The sequence below is a fragment of the Pinus tabuliformis genome, chromosome Q (genome assembly GCF_031772625.1).
Source record: "Pinus tabuliformis cultivar Carrire ecotype Pingquan chromosome Q, CPIR1, whole genome shotgun sequence".
NCBI lineage: Eukaryota > Viridiplantae > Streptophyta > Pinopsida > Pinales > Pinaceae > Pinus > Pinus tabuliformis.
In genome coordinates, this window is record NC_142296.1 from 892519663 (window position 1) to 892542939 (window position 23277).

The 23277-nt window shown below is 39.0% G+C and overlaps 1 protein-coding gene across 1 annotated transcript in view; it reads left to right on the plus strand.

The window, feature by feature from the left end:
* Positions 1 to 3785, plus strand: part of LOC149222349 (uncharacterized) — a 128557-nt gene extending 124772 nt beyond the window's left edge. Inside the window, 8 exon segments of the mRNA XM_089387573.1 lie at positions 87 to 204; positions 319 to 514; positions 824 to 935; positions 1038 to 1192; positions 1331 to 2780; positions 3019 to 3213; positions 3308 to 3452; positions 3455 to 3785. Coding sequence (XP_089243699.1) covers positions 87 to 204; positions 319 to 514; positions 824 to 935; positions 1038 to 1192; positions 1331 to 2780; positions 3019 to 3213; positions 3308 to 3452; positions 3455 to 3777 — 2694 coding nt within the window. The 3' untranslated portion in view covers positions 3778 to 3785.
* The last annotated feature ends 19492 nt before the right edge of the window (positions 3786 to 23277 follow it).

Consider the following 23277-nt stretch of genomic DNA (forward strand, 5'->3'; position numbering starts at 1 on the left):
AGAGTTACATCCTATGCTTGCCTCCGGCTTTTTAATAACAATTACTGTCTTTATCTAAATTAAAATAATCCTTAACATCAAGAAACTTCAGATCTTTGTTGTGGGTTGGTCCTGCACTTTTATTTTCCACTGCAACTGCAGTAGGGATTCTTGGATGGGATGGGCTAGCGCGGACTGTTGTTACCATTAATACACCATATGCAGGTGAGCTAAACCAAAGAGAATTTCTGGATTGCATTTTCTTTGTATTTCTTTACATGGTTCTATTTATGTCTGGATATTGATTTTTTTCTTTAAAATCATCTTGTTTTGATACAGCATTGGTGGGTACATTGAATGACCGCTTATTATTGGCATGCACAATGGATGCAAACCCTCGGCAGAAGCAATCAGTTGAGATCAAAACTCGCCTTGTGTGACTTCTTGAACCTCTTCTGATTGGATGGGCTACAATGCAACAAAAGTTTGAGTCAAAACTTGATCTTTCAGAGATACTGTACCAGCTTACCTTCAGGTAAGATCTAAGTTTCCAGCAATGAGAACTATGATGTGAAAATAAGACGTTGATATAATCAACTCCTTTGCAAAGAACATTTGAACTTTTTGCATACAATTTTGGATTCATTTCAATCAGGTTTTTTGACTTCTCACAAATTTAGCTCATGGTTGAAAGAGGCTTGTTTTGAATATGTTGCTACATTCTTTGTTTTTGTTCATCATTTTCATACATTTCATTATGTTCTCTGCCTCAATCAAATAAAACTAGTTTCCAATGGAAATGCCATTTGTGAACATTGACTTTTCAAGTTATTGGTCGATGAAGGTTTGATAGTCTACGACTTACTCAAAGGTCAGTTGATGTCCTTGCAAATGGCCCTCCAGTTTGTGGAAATCTTGCTGTGGCCTTGGCACAAGTTGTTCCTCAGTTTACCCAGGTGACAAAGCTTCAAATTAGAATATTTCATCACTAATGGTAGTCTTGTTTCACTTGAGCAAAATATAAAGGCTTATTTATTCTTGATTATTTCCAATTTTAGGTGCTGCGGTGCAACTATGCGATTAAATCACACCACTTTTCCATGGCTCTATCAGTATTGAAGGATGAATTCTTGCGTTCAAGGGATTATCCACAGTGTCCCCCAACTTCTCGTCTGTTCCAACGTTTTCGACAATTGGGGCAAACCTGTATCAAGTATGTTTGAACTTCTTCATTTTCACATAGAAAAAAGTTCCGTAGTCTTTAAAAGGTTTATGTTTATTGTGAACTTTCAGTATCATAGATCATGGATAGAAATTTATGTCAATCGTAATTAACATTACTAAAGTGCAGGTATGGCCAGTTTGACAGTGCAAAGGAAACATTTGAGGTCGTGTCTGATTTTGAGAGCATGCTTGATTTATTCGTTTGCCATCTAAATCCAAGTGCTTTGAGACGCCTTGCACAGAAGTTGGAAGATATGGATGCAGAATCTGAACTCAGGTGCCAGTGTGAAAGGATTCTTAGAGTTCGTTCAAGTGGATGGACACAAGGAATATTTGCAAATTTTGCAGCTGAAAGTATGGTCCCAAAAGGCCCAGAATGGGGAGGAGGCAACTGGGAGATCAAGACGCCTCCAGAGTCAAAGAATATACCACAATGGGAACTCTCTGGAGAAGTCATGCCATACATGAAGACTTCTGCTGGGTTCATTCCATCCATTATTCCTGATCATATTGGAGTCTACCTGGGCACAATGAAAGGTAGGGGCACCATAATAGATGTTAGAGATGACACTTCACTGAAGAGATTCACTCAAAGCGTGAATGGTGAATACAAGACTGAAGAATTACCTCTGGCTTTGATTAATTCTGAATCAAGCAACTTGAAGAGATCTGATGAAGGAAGTGTGAAGGGACCTCCTGTAACTGTTTCACGGAGCCTTCATAAGGCATTCCAAGGAGATGCTGCTGCAGATCAGCAGGCAAGAGCTGAAGAAGAATTTAAGAAGCCCCTATATGGAGGTGATGATAGTAGCAGTGAGGAGGATGAGACAGTATCAAACAAAAGAAAGATACGCATAAGAATTCGTGATAAACCAATCTCAGGAACTACTGTTGATGTGAACAAAGTTAAAGAAGCAACCAAACAGTTTAAGCTTGGGGATAGTTTGCCTCTTCCTGGCAGCAGAACAAGATCACCTTCTGGAGGATCTGGAGGATCACAAGATCTCTCAATCATTTTAGCTCAACCTTCAGTCTTAGTGCCTCAAAATGGACCCTCGGCTGTACCAGCACCAGAACCAACACCAATGATGATGGGCATGGGTGTGTCAGCTGGACCAATTCCAGAGGATTTCTTCCAAAATACAATATCTTCCTTACAGGCTGCAGCATCTTTGCCTCCTGTTGGGGTATACAATCAGTCTCAAAGTCAGACCTTTCAGGGTACACCCAGCAATGGACAACCTCTTAATTATCAAGGGTTGCCAAATGATTTTGGTCTCTTTGGTAGTGGTGTACCTCCCCAAGTGTCCCAGCCCAGTGGAATCAGTTCTGCCCTGTAAATGGATGGCACACCTGTACAAGGTGTGGGCCTTCCTGATGGTGGCATTCCTCCACAGGGACAAGTTACTCCAGTGTCAACCTCATCATCACCTATTGATCTTGGTATATTTGAAACACCTACTGCAGCACTAGCAAGTAAGAATAATGCTGAAACTCCACTGCCTGCTTCTGCAAAAGGTGATACAATGAGTCTTGGGTGTCTTAGCTCACCACCAATTGCTGTACGACCAGGACAGGTAATGTTCTATGAATAAATTCTGTTTTAATGTCAGCATGATGTGGTCAAAGTTAATTGTCCACCATTTCTTTGGGTTTTAACTTTTAACCTTTAGGAAATGGTGTTTTTGGATTCCTAATAGTGTCATATTCCTGGACATATCTGGCTTGGAATATTTTGGTGCTGTCACATTCAAATTGTTTATATTTTGTCCTGTGTTGATAAAATTGGAGTAAAACCATGCTCTCATCTTTCAGGTGCCTCGTGGAGCTGCAGCATCAAAGTGCTTTAAAGCTGGACTTGCTCATCTTGAACAAAACCAACTTTCAGATGCAATGTCCTGTATGGATGAGGCTTTCTTAGCATTGGCAAAAGATCAGTCACTAGGAGTTGACATTAGAGCTCAAGCCTCAATTTGTGCACAGTACAAGATTGCTGTCTTATTACTTCAGGTAATCTGTCATGTTTAAGAAGAGTTTCTGGCTAAATAAATGGAAATGTAGATGTGTCTACCCTTAAAATTTAGACGATTTTGGATATATGCAGGAAATTTCTCGTCTACAGCGGGTGCAAGGGCCTAGTGCTGTCAGTGTGAAGGAGGAAATGGCCAGACTTTCTCGCCATCTTGGCTCTTTACCTCTTCTTGCAAAGCACCGGATAAGTTGCATCCGAACTGCTATAAAAAGGAACATGACGTGCAGAACTATGCATTTGCAAAATCTAACCTTGATCTTCTCCTTTCGAAGGCCCCTCCTAACAAACAGGATGAACTCAGAAGCTTGATCAATGTATGCGCACAAAGAGGTCTCACTGATAAATCCATTGATCCAACAGAGGATGCCTCACAGTTTTGTGCTGCAACACTTGGCCGCTTGCCAACAATAGGACATGATGTCTGTGATCTATGTGGTGCAAAATTTTCAGCTCTTTCATCACCAGGCTGTATAATATGTGGCATGGGAAATATTAAACGATCTGATGCAGTGTCAGGCCCAGTTCCATCACTATTTGGTTAAGAGGCAGGAAGAGCTAGTTCTGGTTTGGGAAATGAAGGTAACGATAATTGTTTAATGCAGCAAAATCCAAGGAAGAAGCATCCTTTTTCAAGGGAGTGTTAATTTATCTGCAATGGATTTTCTTAAAGGAATGGTGTGCTGCTTGAGCAGCTGGTGCATTGGCAGTTAACGCTGTCAGGATGTGACTGTATGACTGAAACTGTGGTCAGGATTTCGAGTTTTATTAATTTGTATCTTGCATGCTTTGTGTCTGTATTTATAGTATTATACTGTCATCCAATTTTAGGCTTAGAGACCACTGGAGTCGCTTTATGATCATTCCTGAGGGACAGAGAGAATGCTACCTATTAGGGAATGCTATTTTTTATCAGAATGTGGATCTCTATTTGAATTTGATTGATCCAGTGCTGCAAGCATAGACCACATAAAACTTGGAAGAGCAGTAACCACGGCTGGTGTAATTGAAGCTAGAATGACTCCCACTTTTCCAACAAGTGAAGCGAGGATTAACAATCCAACACCCGGCTCCATGGCCAATGATTCTGGTATGACGTGATCCAGCATTATACTCTTCGCAAAATTCTGTTTAACCACCAATTTTAACTCTGCCATAACCCTGGTCAACTGCAATTTTCCTGATTCCAAAAGGGGCCTTACAAGAGCAGCATGTTGAACAAAGAAAATTAGCATGTGAGCAGCCATCTTTCTAGTAAGCCGGGCACAAATGCTTTCCCTAGAAACCAAGACAAAATGAGATGATGATGGAGGCAATAATTTTGAAATAAATTGAATGGAATAGTGAATTATTGATTTATGTACTTCCTCCATGAATCTAGAACCATGCTCATCCATGCCAGCATTAATGTCCTCTCCGCCAAAGTTTTTATCATGGATTTGTAAAATGTAACTTTCAAGACGATCAAGCGGGACCTGAAAGAGGGGTGTTACTAAATCAAATGCCACACCATGTATTGAATCTAGGGATGGTGACAAAATTTCCATAGCTTCTCTTGGCAAACTGGAAACCATAGTGGTAATGTTCCTGTGAACTCCTTGTAGATGAAGACAGAGCGATATTCTTTACTTGTGAAGGGATTGCAGGACTTGTCACTTGGCATGGTTCTGCACTTGTGGATAGTTGATACTCAGCCTTTTCTGCTAGCAGCTGTAGGACTTTACCAATCTCATGTAATAGAAGGAGTGTTAAATGTGCATTCAATTTGACTGCTTCAATTTCTTTTTGAATGCGAAAAATAAACCTTGATATTTTCTTCTGCGATGGAATACTCCATCGGCTGGACATTGGGAACCAATTATTGAAAAGATCCAAAAGGTTGCTTAGACAATGTGCCAAATAAGCTCTGGAAAGATTCTATAGTAGCTAGCATTTGATCTTTTTTCCCTTCTGTCTTGAAAGCTGAAAAGACACCCTTAACATTGGTGCCTCACAAAATTCTCTCAATCAGATTCTCTACATAATGACCACAATTATCGTTGACAAAGCAAATATTGCTGACAAAGCAAGAGGAGCCCAGCTCCTTGTGGCACTTTCATAATAGAGGCTGAGAGGTAGGATCCTTCAATCCATCCAAAGAAGAGAAGAAAACTAATAGCCCATAGAAAAAAAATTCGCCATACAATGATTATAACAAGTGACATAAGGCATGTTGTCACAAAATAACAGTGATAGCAGCAGTGCCATAAGCATTCCCAATTGAGGTGGTATCCCTGAATCCTACAGTGACGGAAAAGCATAGAACCAAAAGAATCCAATTTATTTCCTCCAACTTTACACCACTCGATCCCATTTTCCTTTGCTGACTTTTCACTTGATTCAATCTTCAATCCCATCTATCAAAACCTGTCATGTCTATATTGGTGAACTTGTAAGTAGAAATTCAGGCAGCAATCTTTGCGTTAATATGCCACAGAGGGGACATAAAGGTTTTGGACATCCACAGCACACACACATAACCCAAATCCAATTGTTGTAACAATCTGAGTCCCAGATGCTGTGATCATGCTCATGCAGAATTTGATTACTCTTTATTTATTAACTTTTCCATGTTTTTGCTGCCATGCCTATCGTTATTTCCTGTTTGAGGTAGGAAACCTGCACTTGTAGCATGTGATTTGGTTCTTTGCAACACTACCACCAACCATCACAGCTCCTATTACCTTTTCTGCAAAATTACCACAATCTGAAAAACTATCAAAGCAAACTGGAATGCATGACCATCAGCCATTTAAATCTGGAAATGGAATGAATGCTGTATTTAGGTACCGGCACTGGTGGATGCAATCTGAATGAGAGAGTCCATCTCAGCAAGTTTCCTTTCAAATTTTCTGTTAGAGGCCCATCCTTGTCTCCTTTCTAATATATTTACTGTTATAATAGATTGTGCAATTGGGCACCTCCATTACAACATCCAAGATAACCGTCCTTACTTTAAAACCATCAAACCATCTAACCCTAAAACCCTCAAACATTGGTCATCGCAGGCTTCAAGAAACTCCTTAATATCTTTTTCCCCTGAATACAACCCTCATTAGAAAATATGCCTTGCAGCAGATTGTGCATTACGGTCGCTCCAGAAGGCAACATCATGCCCCTGCAGGATGCTGAGATCCTAGCAAATCTCCGGAGTATCAGACCAAAACCAAATCTCCCCATCATACTTGGCATGACTTCAATTCTGAACATTGAATTTCCAGAACATCCTATTTGCTGAAATGCAGACCTTATTTACAAGAATATTTACGACATTTTCAACTCTATCCTCGGAACAAATTCTTTCTGCAATGTCAGCTACACGATCTTTCATTTCAGCAGCCATAGCCGTATGGATTGATTCCAAAAGGGGATTTGCAGCTTCCATAATACTATCTGCGTTGTTATCCAGGATAATATGCTTCTTCTTTAATGGTGGTGGTGCAACCCCTATCCAATTCATACGTTCAGCCCAGTAGAATTTGTCGAGTATGAAAGGGCAAATTCTCTGGGGTACTCCAGCACGTAATGCTGCTGCAGTTGTTCCACTGCACCATGATGTATTGCTACAGAACATTCGGGGAACAGCCAACTATATAATAGAAAAGAAGCCTATTATTAAAGAGCTGTACTCCATCTTTAACGAGATCAGGGTTGCTTTCACAGTAATTGGCAGATGCATCATGAAGTTTGTTGGCACCCAAAAATTTTCCAGCAGAAGATTTCACAGCAGCATCTAAAGGTGGATAACCAGATGAGGAAAGGATAATTCTGTAGCTAGTTGCTTCCAAAACTTCATTTATTAATAAAATCATACCTTCAGGGTTTCCAATATATCCCATAGTCCCAATAGAACTTAGTCCCATGAAGAAGGATTTGCAGCTGTTCATAAAATCCTCCACAAGAAAACTACTTATACTGGCTGGAGCAGAAAGATTTTGACACGATTTCAAGTGTTCCACAGTTGCTTTCTTTACAGAAGTCTGATGAGAGTTTTGAGCACCCATTTGGCTTGTGAATTCCCAATTCATGGACGGAAACCAAAAGTGACAAACATGTACATTTGTTGGCCAGTAGTCTGGCCATTCAACCACTTCCTTACTGAAACCATACCAGACAGCAAAACTTACAAGAGTAATGGGGAGTAATGGGGATTGAAGCATAAAACTTCTGGAGAGATAGAAATATATACAGAAATATTTTATTAAGATGAATTTCAGATGATGATTGTTTACAATGGGTTGCCTGGCTTATATACCGCCATGAGCACCCTTTGGGAAAGGGCATGATCTTATGATCGTGCCCTTTCGTCTAACTAAACCTAAAATTAAACAATAAACCTAAAATTAACTAATTTTTTACATAACATTGCCTTCCTCTCGAAAGAGTGCTTTGTCCTCAAAGCATACGCAACGACGGATGTTGTTGACAAAATGCTTCATTCTCCCAAGAAACGTCTTCTTCAGTAAGTCCTTCCACTTGATTATATATTCCAAAATGATCAAGGTCCCACATTTGAAAAGGTCTTGGATTAATCTTGCAATTTCCATTTTCTTGGTGATGTGGATATCGGTATGGCTTGATGTTGACGGGGTCTGATCTTGCCTTGACTTCTATTATATGCTTAATTTCCCTATTAGGCGGCATCTTCATCGGTAGGTCTTGAAATACTTTTTCATGCTTCCGAATCAGATCTTGTATCTCTGGTGATTCTTCTCTGGTCATATTTGTAGATAACATTTCTAATTGGTGACATTGTACTGCATAAGCAGGTGCTCTTCTTCGACTCAGCTTCATCATCTGAGATGATGATACAACATGATTTTCTGGTGCTTGGAATCCATGTAGTTTGTACTTCTGACCTCCCCATTTGAATTTTATAAATTGTACTTGATGGTTGGCGGCATAAGTACCTAAAGTTTGTAGCCATTGGATACCTAGAGACTACATCTACTCCTCCTAACGGTGCAATGAAGAATGGAGACTCTAAATTAAAGTCTTGAATCTGCAAATTGACCTTATGGCATTTCCCTACCTTTTCAACCTTCTTACCATTAGCTACCATCACTTTCATGTTTGGCAAGGGAAATGAAAAGATATTGAGTCTCTTTGCTACGGTTGCGTCTAAAAAATTGTGTGTGCTACCCGAGTCGATGAGAACCAATACGTTGTTCTTCTTTATGTGTCCTTTTAACTTTAAAGTCTGCGGTTGTGATATACCTGTCATAGTTGATAATGACACTTGCGGAATACTTCCGTCATCTAATTCTGGTGAGAATTCTGGGGCGTCTTCTGTGTCTTCTATGTCATAATCTTCACTATTTGAATCATTGGTTGCTTCACAGTTATATAGGTTCTTTGGTTCTTTTCCTTTAGCACATCTATGTTTGGGGTCCCACTTCTCACCACAACGTTTACATTTACCCTCTTTTATCCTTTGCATTTCCACATTAGATTTTTCATCTTCACAACAATGTGGTGGAACATATCGTGTATTATTTGAGTCCACATACTGAGGTATCCTTCGTCTTGCATATGTTTTTGCTGCTTTTGACCAAAATATTGGTTCAGATTTCTTTTCGGCTGTTTTTGCTTTTAGTCTTGCTACTTCTATTGATGTAATGTCATGCATCTCAAGTTCTGTTTGTAAATGGGATTTGAGTCCCGAGATGTATGACTAAATTAGACGAGATTCTGATAACCCAGGTACTCGTGTTACTAAGGTCTCCCATTCTTGAGTGTATTCGTCCACACTTCCTTTTTGCCGTAACTTGATGAGTTTTGAAAAGAACCCTTCTTCTTTTACACCTTGGAATCTTTTAAAGAAGGCATCTTTAAATTTTCTCCAGCTAATGACGTGTGTTGTTTTTTTCCCCCACATATACCAGTGATATGCTTCTCCTTCCATTTTCATGGATGCATGTCTAAGCTTTTCGTCATCGTCATTGATGTTATATATCTCAAAATATTCTTCTGCTTTATTTATCCATGCAACATTGTTTTTTCGTTTCCATCGAATTTAGGCATCTCGACTTTCGCCCTTCATTGGTATGTCGCTAATAGTTGAGCGAAGAAAGGGTGTTGATTAGTAAGGGTATCCCAAAATTGCTTGTTTGTAAGGGCTGTGTTACTTGCTTCTTGGTGGGGTGTCGTTGATTTTTTTGGCGATTCAACCTTTTCATGAGAGTCTGTTGACTTTGTTGAATCTGATGAGACGTGTTCTTGATTCTCTTCATTTTCTTTTAGTAGTTGTTACAGGTGTACAATTCGTTTTTTTACATTTTCAACATTGTTAAGACCTCTTTGATGTCTCCTTCTGTTTGGACATGTTGATTTTCCATTTTTATTTCTATTCGATTTGTTGTATCCTGAAGATTTTTTATTTGGTCAGCCTGTCCCTCAAGCGTAATCTTCAATTCATCTAATCTTTTACTGGCCTCATCGTGGTTGCTATTTATCTCATGCTCCGAGTCCAACAATTTTTTTTGGAAATCCGCCATTGTCATTGTCGACATCGAGCGGGTTTGCGGGAAAGTGTATTTATCTGCCAGCTTAAAATATTTTTTATTTTTTATTTTTATTTTTTTTATATTCTCTTTCCTCTTTTTTTTTTCTCTCTTTTTATATAATATCTCTTTTTATTTTATATACATATAGCTCTTCTTCTTTTCTTTTTTTAATTCATTTGAAACCTTAAAAAAATCTCCACTCTTTAATATATATATTTTAAACAACTTATAACTTCTCACACTTTTATGAAATTTATTTTATTTCTATTGCTTCCACTTGTACTTATTAATCCCCTTTTTTTTCCACTTATTCCCTTTATCCTTAAAATCACCTTTAATTTTTTATAAATATTTAGTGGATAGAGATATATAAATATAAAGGTCTCCTCAACAACTTTTTTAAATATTCTCGTTCCACTTATCTTTTGATTTATTTTTTTCAATTGAATGTCGTTAAACTCTTTTAATGTTATATTATTTAACTTTTAAATCTTAATACGGTTAAACATATAAATGGCATATGACACCATTTTATAACGTTTTACCACATTTTAATAATAGTTGCTCAATGAGCTGTATCTTTAATGGTTCGTTATGGATAGCGTCACAACTATTCGTATGATCTATAGATCCGATTGGGCTCGAATGAAGTTGCAAATTAAATGAGTGACACAGATTTTGCAGTGAACTATGTGGCTGTAGAATCAATGGATAACACAGAATTTGCAGTGAACTGTGTTGGTGGTTGAATCAACAGAGTGTGGCAGCGAACAAGCAAGGAGGAAATGGAATTGATGGTGACAACTGCAAAATCGAGCAGTGAATGCAGGAAGGACAGAGATAAATGGCAGCAGTAGAGGGTTTTATATATATTTGGGAACGACTGTTGCAATTAAATGACAGCTATCACTGCGGTACAGTGAATGGTTGTTGAATGTAGCAGTGTCTACTTCTGATTTGCAACCACAAGAATTAGAACACAATTTGAGTACCGAGACAAGAAGACAGAGGCCACTGCTATACTGTCAGGCGACAATGGCTATAGACACTGCACCACCAAGTATGCTTAAATTTTTAATTTGCGAGGGTTATGTCTGACGGAATTGGCGGCAGCGATAAGGATTGCGGATGTGGTAGCTAGCGTAAGTGCGAGTGTGGTTTTGTTGTAGGCGGAATTAGCTAGGTGAACAACAGAAAAATTATAGTGTAGTTGGAAAAAGAGGCAGCGGTGATTCGATGGCAAATGAAGGCAGCGTCGTGGGTGACCAAAGAGACAGCGAGTAGCAACCGCTGGGGTTTTAGAGGGTGAGTGCAGAATGGTCTGAGGCAAAATTGAAGAATGGGAAGAGGATTGAATCGATGGTATGGGTTAGTTGCAGTCAGCAGTCGGTGGGGGAGTTATAGTTGCACGATCTCGCTGGTGAGACAGAGGCGCGGAATAGAGGCACAACGCGCACGATTAAGGCAGAAGCGGCTAAGTGTCAACAAGGTGCAGAAAGCGTGGTGAACGGAGTGCGGGAGTTGGGTTGACGTCCAAACTATGAATGACAGCGGTGCAACAGACTAGAGGGATGTCGTAGAAAATGCGGATTTGCGGACTCGGGGATAGCAAATGGCGGCAGTGAGACAGCAGGAACTTGTGACAGCCGCTGGTACGTGGATGCTGGACGCCGTAAACAATGACTGAGGCAGCGTAGCACCAAACGGAAGGGAAGGCAGTGATCCACTGGTTCTGATATCAGATGAAGCATAAAATTTCTGGAGAGATAGAAATATATATAGAAATATTTTATTAATAAGATGAATTTCAGATGATGATTGTTTACAATGGGTTGTTTGGGTTATATACCGTTATGACTCATGAGCACCCTTTGGGAAATGGCATGATCTTATTATCGTGCCCTTTTGTCTAACTAAACCTAAAATTAACTAATTTTTTACATAACAGGGATTCAGGCCAACCATGTGATATAGGAAGCTCTTCCACTGGATCCATCAAGGGACAAGAACTAAGATGTAAGCAAAAGCCCTCAGATCTTTCCCTCACAAGTCTATGTTATTCCCCTCGGCTGAACAGACGATCAGGATATTCTAACTGGGCAATATATTGCTTTGAATATTTCAATTTCACCCTAAGATTTCTGTCAGCAACATTATTGCCTTTCTCTATTTGGTGGACGACGCTGGCATCCCACCCTCTTTCCTTTAGCGCAATGTCTGACAATGGAAATGAAGTAAAGCATAATACTCATTGCAGGTGCCTTGCTCAGTTCTCAAGGCAGCTTGGTTGGTTGTCCTCTTATAAGGACCCGCCTATTTGAATTGCATGCAAGGAAACTTCACAGTGGAATGCACATTGCTCTGTTCCTCAACAATCTTTTGGCCCCGGTGCATGTGACCTTGATGATCCCACATAACTTGTTTGTCCTTCCCACGAACGAAGTAGGAAGTTGTTGAAGCAAGGCATTGTATTAGTCGGTAGATCGGGCTAACTCGAATTATTCCTTGAAATTGATGTCCATGAAGAAACATTCATTTCTGAATTTCAATCCCTCGATAACCACATCAATGAACTCATAATCTTCTGAATTTCAATCCCTCAATAACCACATCAATGAACTCATAATCCCCTGCAGGATATCCCCTTGTTTTTTCCCAACAAGACTTTCAGACGGTTGCATCGTGTGGTGCAAATCACAAATTATTCATTACAAAACGACATGAATGATTGTTCCTCTCCACATTCTCAACAGCAATAAGCCCTATAGTTTCCCTGGCAACGCTACAACTTTCTTTCCTATCATGATCTAGAAGACATCTTGTCGAGGCATTTTATTGAACACATGGCATGCATCCATGTTTGACGGCAGCCAAGCCGCCACATGCTTGCAGAACACTAGTAAAAGTGAAATGATTTTTGGGAAATGCTTGATTCTTGCATCTCGCAAAAATGCTTTCTCTTTGTGTCTGTACGTCGCCAACAGAAGCAGCTTCTTCCCTAGAAACCAAACCATGGCTCTTTCAAAATTGGCAGTCCACTAGTTCCACTCGTCCATAAAGTTTTCCCACAAGCCCTGTTGGCACTGGGTCAATTGCCTTATACTTCTTTGATGATTGTTTTGACTAGAGCCGATGCTACCATTGGTAGATTCACAGGGAATGCTCTTCCTGTAGTATGAGCCATGGCTTCTGTTTTCAATTGTTTAATACCACATGCCAATGTAATCTTTCCCAGCCTCTTGAGAATGGACATAGATGGATAAGGGAATCTTTACACAGCTCGAGTATTGGGGATTTAACAATTTATTGTTTATAGTTACACCCGGATGCATTCCTAGCCATTATATCTTAACAAGGAGTTCCAAGGAATCATATTATGGCCACTCAGATCATTTATAGTGATTATCGGACCCCAGAAGATGGCATTCCATTTAGTTATTTCATCAAACAATTGATGTGCAAACTTCGAATTCTCTATTTCTTTTGAGGATTTTTTGTCAAATTGTTTGTGGACATGTTAACAATGTGATTTGTCCCTTGCCCATGCAGGTCTGGTGTTGAAACCTATGGCTCTTATACCGCTTGTAATGTCCCCATCTCTCTGTTGGGTGATGCCTCTCACACATATTTTTAACTTTATCTGAAATAACTAGCAACACAGTAAAGCAAAAAAACAAAAACAACAACAACACAATGAAATATATGCCAAGAAAATCCATGAAACATACACATAACAGATTGCGCAGCTCCAGTTCTCTTAGCAGGGAGTCACCCCCTAGTCGGGGTCGTGATTCTTTTCGGCATCGACTTCTTATGATAGGTACATGTCTCGTACCAAACATAACAGGGACAAGGGACCAAACCTGACAACCTCCAACCAGCAGGTTCACATCCCTTATCAACCCCTATCTCAGTGGTCCAGGGATGTTCCAGAGATTTGCACCTCCAGGAGTGCCATTGCCCTCATGGGTCTTTCAAGCCCTCACACAGCCAATATACCATACTTGAAAACCTCTAACCAACAAGCTCACATCCCCCATTAGCCAACCAGGGATGCTCATGGCACTGCTGCTTCAAGAGTATCGTTGTCCTCGTGGGCCTCTAGGTACCCTTTAGGCTCTCCTCCAAGGACACTTGTCCCTTCTTGATTAATAATATTACTGAATAGGGGAACTGCATTTTTTATAGACTTGATGTCCCCTTCTTCTTTATATTATAATATTATAATGTAACTTTAAATAATGATACCTTTTGTCGTGGAGTCTCGACCTTCCATACTCTTTTGCCCCTTGGTCCACAACAAAATGACAAGTTAGCTAAAGGCCATCTTAGTGAGACCCATTGGCCTAATCATCACACAGGGTCATTGGATTGACCATCACATAAGTGCTATGGCCTTAAACTCATAAGTGTGTTGACCTACTAGCCTGATACATCATACGTATATAGACATGCATGCAAGCCTTAATGTAACTCTGGCTCACCAACCTATTCAGCATTCCAATTCACTAGCCTAAGTGTCACATGTACAAGCATATTACCCTATGGGGGGGTTCATGTCTAGCTCGTGGGTGTTACATTAATGAAGCAAGTGTTATATAAATTCCTCATTTAAGAATTAGGGGGATTCAAGAGAGCTCAACTATTGTCAAGTTGCATGTCTTGAATTTTATTAATCTTATCAAATAACTTCTTTCACATTGCATTTGGGAAATTAGTCTTGTTGATATGGAAATGAATCTCCCCTAAATGTAGGTTATCATTACCCCACAACTTCATCTTTTGTCTCGTCGACCATGAATTTCTTATGTTCATCTTTAGGTCCAGGGACAATAATTTTGGTAAGCTACCTTAGTGCTTTGTTTTTTAACAAAGTCTCCATGTCCTTCCCAATGCCCCGTGAGCACATAGAGTCTTCTACTTTGAACCATATCACACCTAAAACGCATTGGTCCAGAGTCTTGCAAGTCGAACTACAACTCAATCCTCTCCTGATAAGACTTCTAGGAGCACAAATATGATCCACAATTTTCCTATAATGCAATAACCTCTAAAATGCCATGCAACAATCATAACCAAGTTAGGGTCTTCAAAACCTAAACTCTAATATCATTGTAGAAATGATAGATGCCTTATAGATGTATGAACAAAAAAGTAGTTGTGGTGTTTAAAAACACCACTATAACATTCAAACACAATATGTATCATAATACATAACATAGGTCTTCACATCGTTATTTTATTTACTCAGCATAATGGTTCATCTATTTATACTTGTAGGTTAAACAAGGTTGATTGAACTAAATTTGATCACCTAAGATGATTTAGTATGTTAGATAATTGCTTTTCTTATGCCCATTTATCCCTAATTGGCCTAGTCAACACAATTAGTATATACCTAATTGACCCTCATTTTGTCTCAATTGAAAACATTGGGTATGCAGAGGACCACTCTGTTAATGCATTAGTTGGTTCTTAATTGACTTCCTTATATTAGGTTTACACATATCCCAACACTACATGTCTTCCAATATATATATATATATATATTCAATTGGGGTTATTTCAAGTGGTTGTAGAATGGTTGATATCTTCTTCACCTAGGTTCAAATCCCCACTGGTGACATGATGAGTTATAATGCCTTGATAAATATTGTTGTAATTGACTTTGAGCCTTGTAAACTCTAAATTGAGTATACTTGTGGATTGGTCTAGTACTAGCAACCTCACTCTAACCCTTGGATTGAGAGAGAGGTTGTTTTCTTTCCTTGGAATATATATATATATATATATATAAAATGGATCATAATCAATCTTGCAAGATAAAAAGATAGCATTTTTAGTACCATTACAAGCAGGAAACTTGGAATGGTAATAAGGAATCTTGTCTCAAAAAAATATCAATTTTCCACCTTAATATTGAGAGTGAGTATTTTCATTTACACAAAGTGAGTATTTGTTAACATTTCTTGATTGGAATTATTCAAACATATCCCTGTGGATTGAATCAAAGGTAGTAAGGCCATCAATTTCCCTTACTCTCGAGTCCATTATTGATGGCATTAATTGGCACACGAGGAGGATAGTCAAGTAACATGATTCCTTATTTAGAATTAGTTTTGCAATAAAGTGTCATCTTAGAATAAGAAAGCATATATTATTTTATATACGAACAAATAAAGAGCTTAAACAACAAATAAATAATAGATAACTATAGTGCAAAGAAGGGCGGGAATAGCCGTCTGGATTAGGTATTTGAATGAATTAAAATTTCAACCAAACACTGTGTATATGAGGATTTTGAACAAACCAAAATCACTGAAAGAAACAAAGGAAATTGTTTACAATTGAATGAAAACGATCTCTAAGCTAAATGCTAATAATTAATGAAAGAGTTAGATTCTGACAAGTTGTGAAATGCAATTTGGAATGCCTCGTAAATGTTGGTTTCTCTATCAACATATAAAAATAAAATAAAAATAATCTAAGCCATAAACATATAATGGATACTCTATGAATAAACATTAAAAAATACACAAAAGAAATCTCAATGAAATAAACAACATTGTAAAGCTCAAGTTCAAATAGACAATATATGAATATAATAAAATATAAGAAAATGCCTATCACTATTGAGACAATTATGGAAAGAATATTAATGAATAATATAGTAAAAAATGTTAGTGACAAATGCAAGAGAAAATAATTAATAACAAGCAATAATAAATCACAATAACAAAACACTATGCTTATCTTAGAAACCTTTACTAGGAAAGCCATCTCATAATAGATTTATTACTTTATTAAGTTGGCCAAGTGAGCTTTTACTGCTCCTTGTTGAAGAATCTAAGGCAAAGTAGTGTAGTGTGATCTTTCGTTACTTTGATAACAATTTGTGGAGTATTTTTATTGTTCCTTATTAGCTTATTCTTCTTCTTATTATTATTAGTGCATATGTGTGTACATCAAATTGCTACCAAAACATAAAAACAAGAACACAAGATGTTGGCTCTCTGCTAGGGCAAAAACCTCTCTTCTCTTGAGAGGAAAACCCTTTAGTGAATTTCTTTTATTAAAGCTTCTATTGATCAATGCCAAACCCTAGACCCTTGATTAGAAGATCCTCCAAGCACAAGTCAAGTCCTTTCAAGATCACTTCCTCTTGCAGTGCTTCATCCTCTTCCTTTCAGCACTTGGTTTTCCTCCCTTCGGCACTTCTTCCGACAATTGTAGAGACCTTAGATTGTGTGTTTTAGGATGATCCTTGACCTCTTCTTCCTTCACTTGAGATGGAGTCTTTCTACCTTTGGATGATGACCTTCTAGTCTTCCAACCGAACCTTTTTCTCTTGACAACTATTGCAGACTTGGGGCAGCAGCAATGCAGCGCTAATTCTTCGCACATGTGGAGGATTCTCTTCACTAAACCATGTTAGACTTGTCTTCTACCCTTCATTTGCATACCCTTCTTCCACGCTTGAGAGAGAGGCATACTTTGCACCCAAAACAATGAGACATGGTGAACTATGATTTCTTGTTGCCACATTCGCAGGGACTGCTCTCCTTTCCTCACACGTGTGGCTATAACTAGTCCTTTAATCCTTCAGTTTTATCCTTCCTTTCTTCGCTGCCTTGGAGACCTTCTTCTTGTCTTTTTGGTGCCCTTTTCCTTGCCTTGTACCCTTGTAGGTTTCAGAGGATTGTGTTATTCTTTTGAGGGAGTGTACAACCTCTATATATATATATATAGTTTAGAGTATTGCGTTAAAATTGGCAACTAGGGAAAAACTCCATGTGGGTCATCTTATTTATGGTAGCTGATATTTTTCTTGGATTCCTCTCTCCGAGAGGTGTATGATTGATCTAAAGATCATCCGATTCTAACATGTGTTTATGGAGATATGAATTTATTTATATTATTTGACAATTTGTCAAGGTCGGCCAGCAACCAAATAACCCCCATCTCAACCTCAACGTTGCACTATAAATAGAGGAGACCTCAAGTCATTTGAGGCACACACATCTCTCATGATCTCTTTCCACTCATTTGGGTTTGGTGGCAAGAGAGGTCAAGGAGGAGATCTAGGCGCAGTCCCAATGAGAAGATCTAGCCCTAGTCGCAGATCTAAAAGGAGCCATAGCTACAGTCTCAAGAAAGCCCTAACTGCAGTCTAGAGAGACCTAATCTAAGGTCATCTATCCACAGTCAAGAGGCCCTAATTCGCTGTCAAAAAGGAGGCCCTAATTCGCTGTAAAAAAGGAGGCCATATACGTAGCAAGAGGAAAGGAAGAAGAAGTCCTTAACTGCAACAAAAATAATCCCTAGCCATAGCAAGGAGAGGACATGACAATAAGGACATTTGAGGGCTATTTCAGGGGTTCGTTTAGAGGACAATGATTGATTGGAGGGTCGAGGCCCTGTTTTTGGAGGTCAAGGCAAGGAGGGTTTGATGGACAGTGCAACAACTATTTTAGGGTGACAATTCCATTCGTTGGGCTTGAAACTGCCCTAAAGGATTAGCGTGGAGGGCAGCATCCTATTGAAGGACAATCGCAACAAGAGGAAGCAATTTTGGGTTAGTTTGAGGGTTGTTAGGGACTGTGGTTGGGTGCCCTAACCAGTCCTAAATTGCAATAGCCTAATTACCCTAGAACAATGAGCTAGTGCACACATTTTGGAGTGTATCTTATATGTGTTGAGTCAGTTTGATAGGAAACTTGTAGGATTCCTTAGGACAACAAGTTTGCAAACAACATAGAGGGTTAAGGATTGCATATTGTGCCCTAACCAGGAGCAACAAGAAAACAGTGGAGGTCAGCAGCATTTTGTGAAGGGGTGTTGGGTCAGTGTGTTGACTGGATTGAATCGTGATTGCAGCAGCCTGTTGTTGCCATGTGGAGGATCCTCCAAGCAGCAAGAAGGATGCATTGAGCTTACTGTTGAAGGCCAATATTGGTTGGGTTTGACCAAGCCACTTAGCGGAAGATTTCTATCATGTTTGACTAGCATTGTCTTCTCTGGTCAAGGCCTTAACTGTTGTTGTCATAAAATATCAGTGTTGTATATTGTTAAAATTGGCAACTAGGGCCAAACTCCATGTGGGTCATCTTATTTATGGCAGCTGATATTTTTATTGGATCCCTCTCATCGAGAATTGTAGGAGTGATCTAAAGATCATCTGATTCCGATAAGTATTTATGAAGTTATGAATTTATTTATGTTATAAATCAAATTGTCAAGTCGGCCAACAACTTGAGTAGGCTTAGAAGCCCAATAGTCGTGTCTATTCATCATCTACGTTTTAGTATAAATATAGAGGACTTGAAATCATTTGGATACAATCTTTATGTGATCTCCCCTCCACGTCTTGGGTTTTTGGAGAAGGAAAGACACTAAAGAATTCGCTGGCCTAGTATGATGATGCCCTAATCCAATGCAGTCATAAAGACTTATTATCATGCAGTTAATAAAGGGTCTATACGCAGTTAGGAAGATTCATACATGCAATTCATACATAGTCATGGTAACTATACGCAGTTCATACACGTAGTTCATACGCTATTCATGAGACTCCTGACACGCTGTTCATGAAACCCTATACGCTGTTCATGAAACCCTATCCATTGTAATGGAGACCTATTAACTCAATTAATGAAGACCTGTTAACTCAGTTAATGAAGACCTGTTAACGCAGAAGAAATTCACATTCTTCCTCTCTGAAATTTTGGGTATAGCAGCCGCACTTATATGGAAACACAGTTAGCCGCAGTTATATATGGAACGCAGTCATATATGGAACCCGCAGGTTATATATGGAATGTAGTCATATATGGAACCCACAGTTATATATGAAGCAGTAGAGGTATTGGGTCAAGGCATGACTAAACGCTGTTATAAAGACTCATATACCCAGGTAATGGAGACTCCAAAATACGCAGACATAGAAACACCTTATACACAGTTAATGAAGACAATTACACGCAGTCATGGAGTTTCGGTCTTCTCACTGTCTTGTTATGGCACACCATTGATGAAGTAGATCCAGGAGGTATTCCTGAAGCAGTCTCAACATAATAGGCAACAGTGGTTAGGGTTTGAAGTAGAAGGACTACGTTCTCTGCATAACTATTATAGCATAGAAGATCACTATATATATCTCGGCATTCTCCCAGTAAGATCTGTAAGGATATGACTTATACTTGGTGATCAATAAGTATATAAGGAATGATCTTTGTGATATTTTCTTATATGGCACTAATGTGAATGTGCATCATGATGATCTCAGCAGAAGGAATGATGAATTAAAGATGCAGCATGATGGGCAAGTTAAGTAAGGAACAACATAATGGGCAGCATGATGATGAGAGCATAGCAGCTCAGTCATCAAAGTCCAACACTGTGATGGTACAACATGGTGCTACATGGTAAGGTGTAGCAAATGGATGAAATGAAGAATCAATTGAAGCAGAATGTCTTCAACTGACCTCATGTATCATCGTTATAGGAGATGATCTATGCTCAGATCTAGATAAGTCAAAGTGATTGACTTCTATTGTAAATGTACTATCTCTCTCACTTTCTCTGCTGAACTTTGAAGAATATAAAAGAAGAATTGATTAAGGGTTTCCCCACATTGTGGGGTTTGTCCCTGGCTAGTGCCACATCTTGTGTCATATTGTCTTGGCTTGTCTTCTACGATTTATATTTATGTTCTATCTGCAGTTTACTTTAATGCTGATGTGATTGCTAACTATGAAAATTTAAATAAATTGCTCTAGCATAGAACATACCTAAAATTTAACATATATTTGTACTATCTATCTCTCTATTGAACTATTGAAGATTATAAGAAGAATTGATCAAGGGTTTCCCCACATTGGGGTTTGTCCCTCGCTGGTGCCACATCTTGTGTCCTCTTGTCTTGGCTTTTCTTCTACTATTTATGTTTATGTTCTATTTTCATTTTACTATCATGCTGATGTGATTTCTAATCTTGAAATTGACATTGGGCTAATAAGAAAAATTGAAGTAAATTGCTCTTAAGCATAGAACATACCAAAAATTAACATGGTATCAGAGCTGAGATGAAGACAAAGCCTAAGCAAGAGTGAAAGAAGCAATCACCAAAGACAATTGGAAAGGACAAAAGGCTCAATGGGTTCCTCATCCCACTTCTCGGATGAAGACAAGCTTCGTGAAAATTCTAACTATCACGGATGGAAGATGTCTCTTGATATGACATCAGAAGAACAAGAAGTGTTGGACTATGTGAAGGGTAAAATCCCTGAGCCTCCATCAAATGCACCAGTTGCTACAAAGAATAAGTACATCAAGGCTGAAGTCAAAGCGAAGCAGATTATCCGAGACTCCATTGGCAAGCGTCTGGTGGCCTACATCTCCGATCTAAACACCTCCAAGGAGATCTATGACATATTGGTAAGCATGTTCAAGGTTAGTGATGCAAATCAAATTTTGTTCCTTAAAAATAAGTTGAAGGATATTAAGAAGGGCAAGGACGAGGATATTTAATCCTACTTCTTAAGGATCACTGGGATCAAGAATGATCTTCTATCGATTGGAGAAATCATTCCTGACAGGGAACTTACTATCACTACCCTTGGAGGGTCCCCACCCGAGTGGTATATATTTAGAACCATTATTCTCAATAATGATCGAATTCCAGGATTTGAAGAATTGATGTCAAGATGCATTCAAGAAGAAACAAGCCTAGTGGAGCAAGAAATGTCTTCTAATAGAGACAACCCCACTGCTTTCTCCGTTCATGCCAACAGGAGAAATAATGCAGGGTCTAAAGGTCACTTCAATGGAAAGTCTAGATCTAAGGGTGGAAGGAAAGGCAGGTGCTTTGTTTGCAATAAGTTTGGCCACTATGCAAGGGAGTGTCCAAATAAAAGGGACACATCACATGATGATGATAACAATCATTCCAGGGGCAAATTCAATAACAATGATCAAAGGAATGACAAGTACAATGGAAAAGGAAAAAGGAATGCGGGACATCAAGGAAATGGTCGACCCTTTAAGAAAACAAGGAATTCCAGGTATGAAGAATCCAATATTGTTAACAATAAGCAAAAGGAGTATTATCTTATATCGGCCCTCTCAACTACCTCTACTCTGGACACTTTGCGGAATTGGCTTATTGATAGTGGTGCTTCAAGGCACTTCATCGGTTTCAAGGAAGCTCTATCTAATTTGATAGAGAAGGAGACAAACTTGGAGATTATTCTTGGAGACAATGCCACCTACCCCATAAAGGGTGTAGGGAATGTTACTCTTCAATTGAATCAAGGTAACACAATTCATTTCGGCAATGGAAGACAAAGGTTACAAGGTGGAATTCATCGATGGAAAGGTACGTGTTTGGAAAATGAATTCTATAGATGTTTTTACTCTTGGGTTCAGGGTTGGCACTTTGTATCAAGTTGCAGGAAGTCCATTAGGGACCATGTCTTGTGACACACACGGGGGATTCACTCAATGAACCTCTGACAATCGTCTGCGTTCATGGCATACTAAATAATACCCCTAAATTGAATACATATTGGAAAATATCTCTAAAAATCACATTATTTAACCCCCTACCAATATGAACCCAATGCACCTCCCCAATTAAAAAAACCCCTACTTTCACTAGATATTGTAGGTATCCATTTTTCCATTAACATTTTTATACCCCTTTATTTTTTTCATTAACTTTCAACTCCATTTTTTATAACTATGAATATAAAAACCCTTTACCCCCTATATATCCCCCAATATAATAAGTCATTTATTCCTCAATATATATCCCCCAATATGAACCCACATGGTATGGTATTTCTCCCTGAGTGAAGTCCCCGTGGTGACACATCTCTTCAATCTGAACTATGGCACCAGAGGTTTGCCCATCTTCATTGTAAGGCTCTACCCGATGTGAGACAGATGGTGTTAGGGATGTCTGAGTTCAAAGAAGAGCATGAAGGTATATGTCCGGGATGTACAGAGGGAAAAATTACAAGGGGACCATTCCCCTCGAGTAATATCAAGACCACAAATGTGGAACAACCTGAGGGGCTTGAGGTTCATGATCAAGAATCTCATATATGCAGGTTGAAGAAAGCTCTCTATGGTTCGAAGCAAGCACCCCGGGCTTGGTATGAGAGGATCGATAGCTATTCGATGAAGTTGGGATTCACTACGAGTGAAGCTGATCTGAACCTTTACTTTAAGGTTGTGGATGATAGAACTCTCATACTGGTGCTTTATATGGATGACCTTTTTCTGGCAGGTGCAGAACCTCTCATTTACAAACATAAGAGGGAGTTGGATTCTGAATTTGGAATGGTGGAATGCAAGCCTGTGACTACCCCATTGGAGCTTAAATTTAAGAAGTTATGCGGTAGTGTTGTCGGACCTGAATTGGGAAATGTTTTTGAGTAACATCAACTCATAGGAGCATTGATGTTCTTGGTGAACTCCCATCCGGATATATGTTTT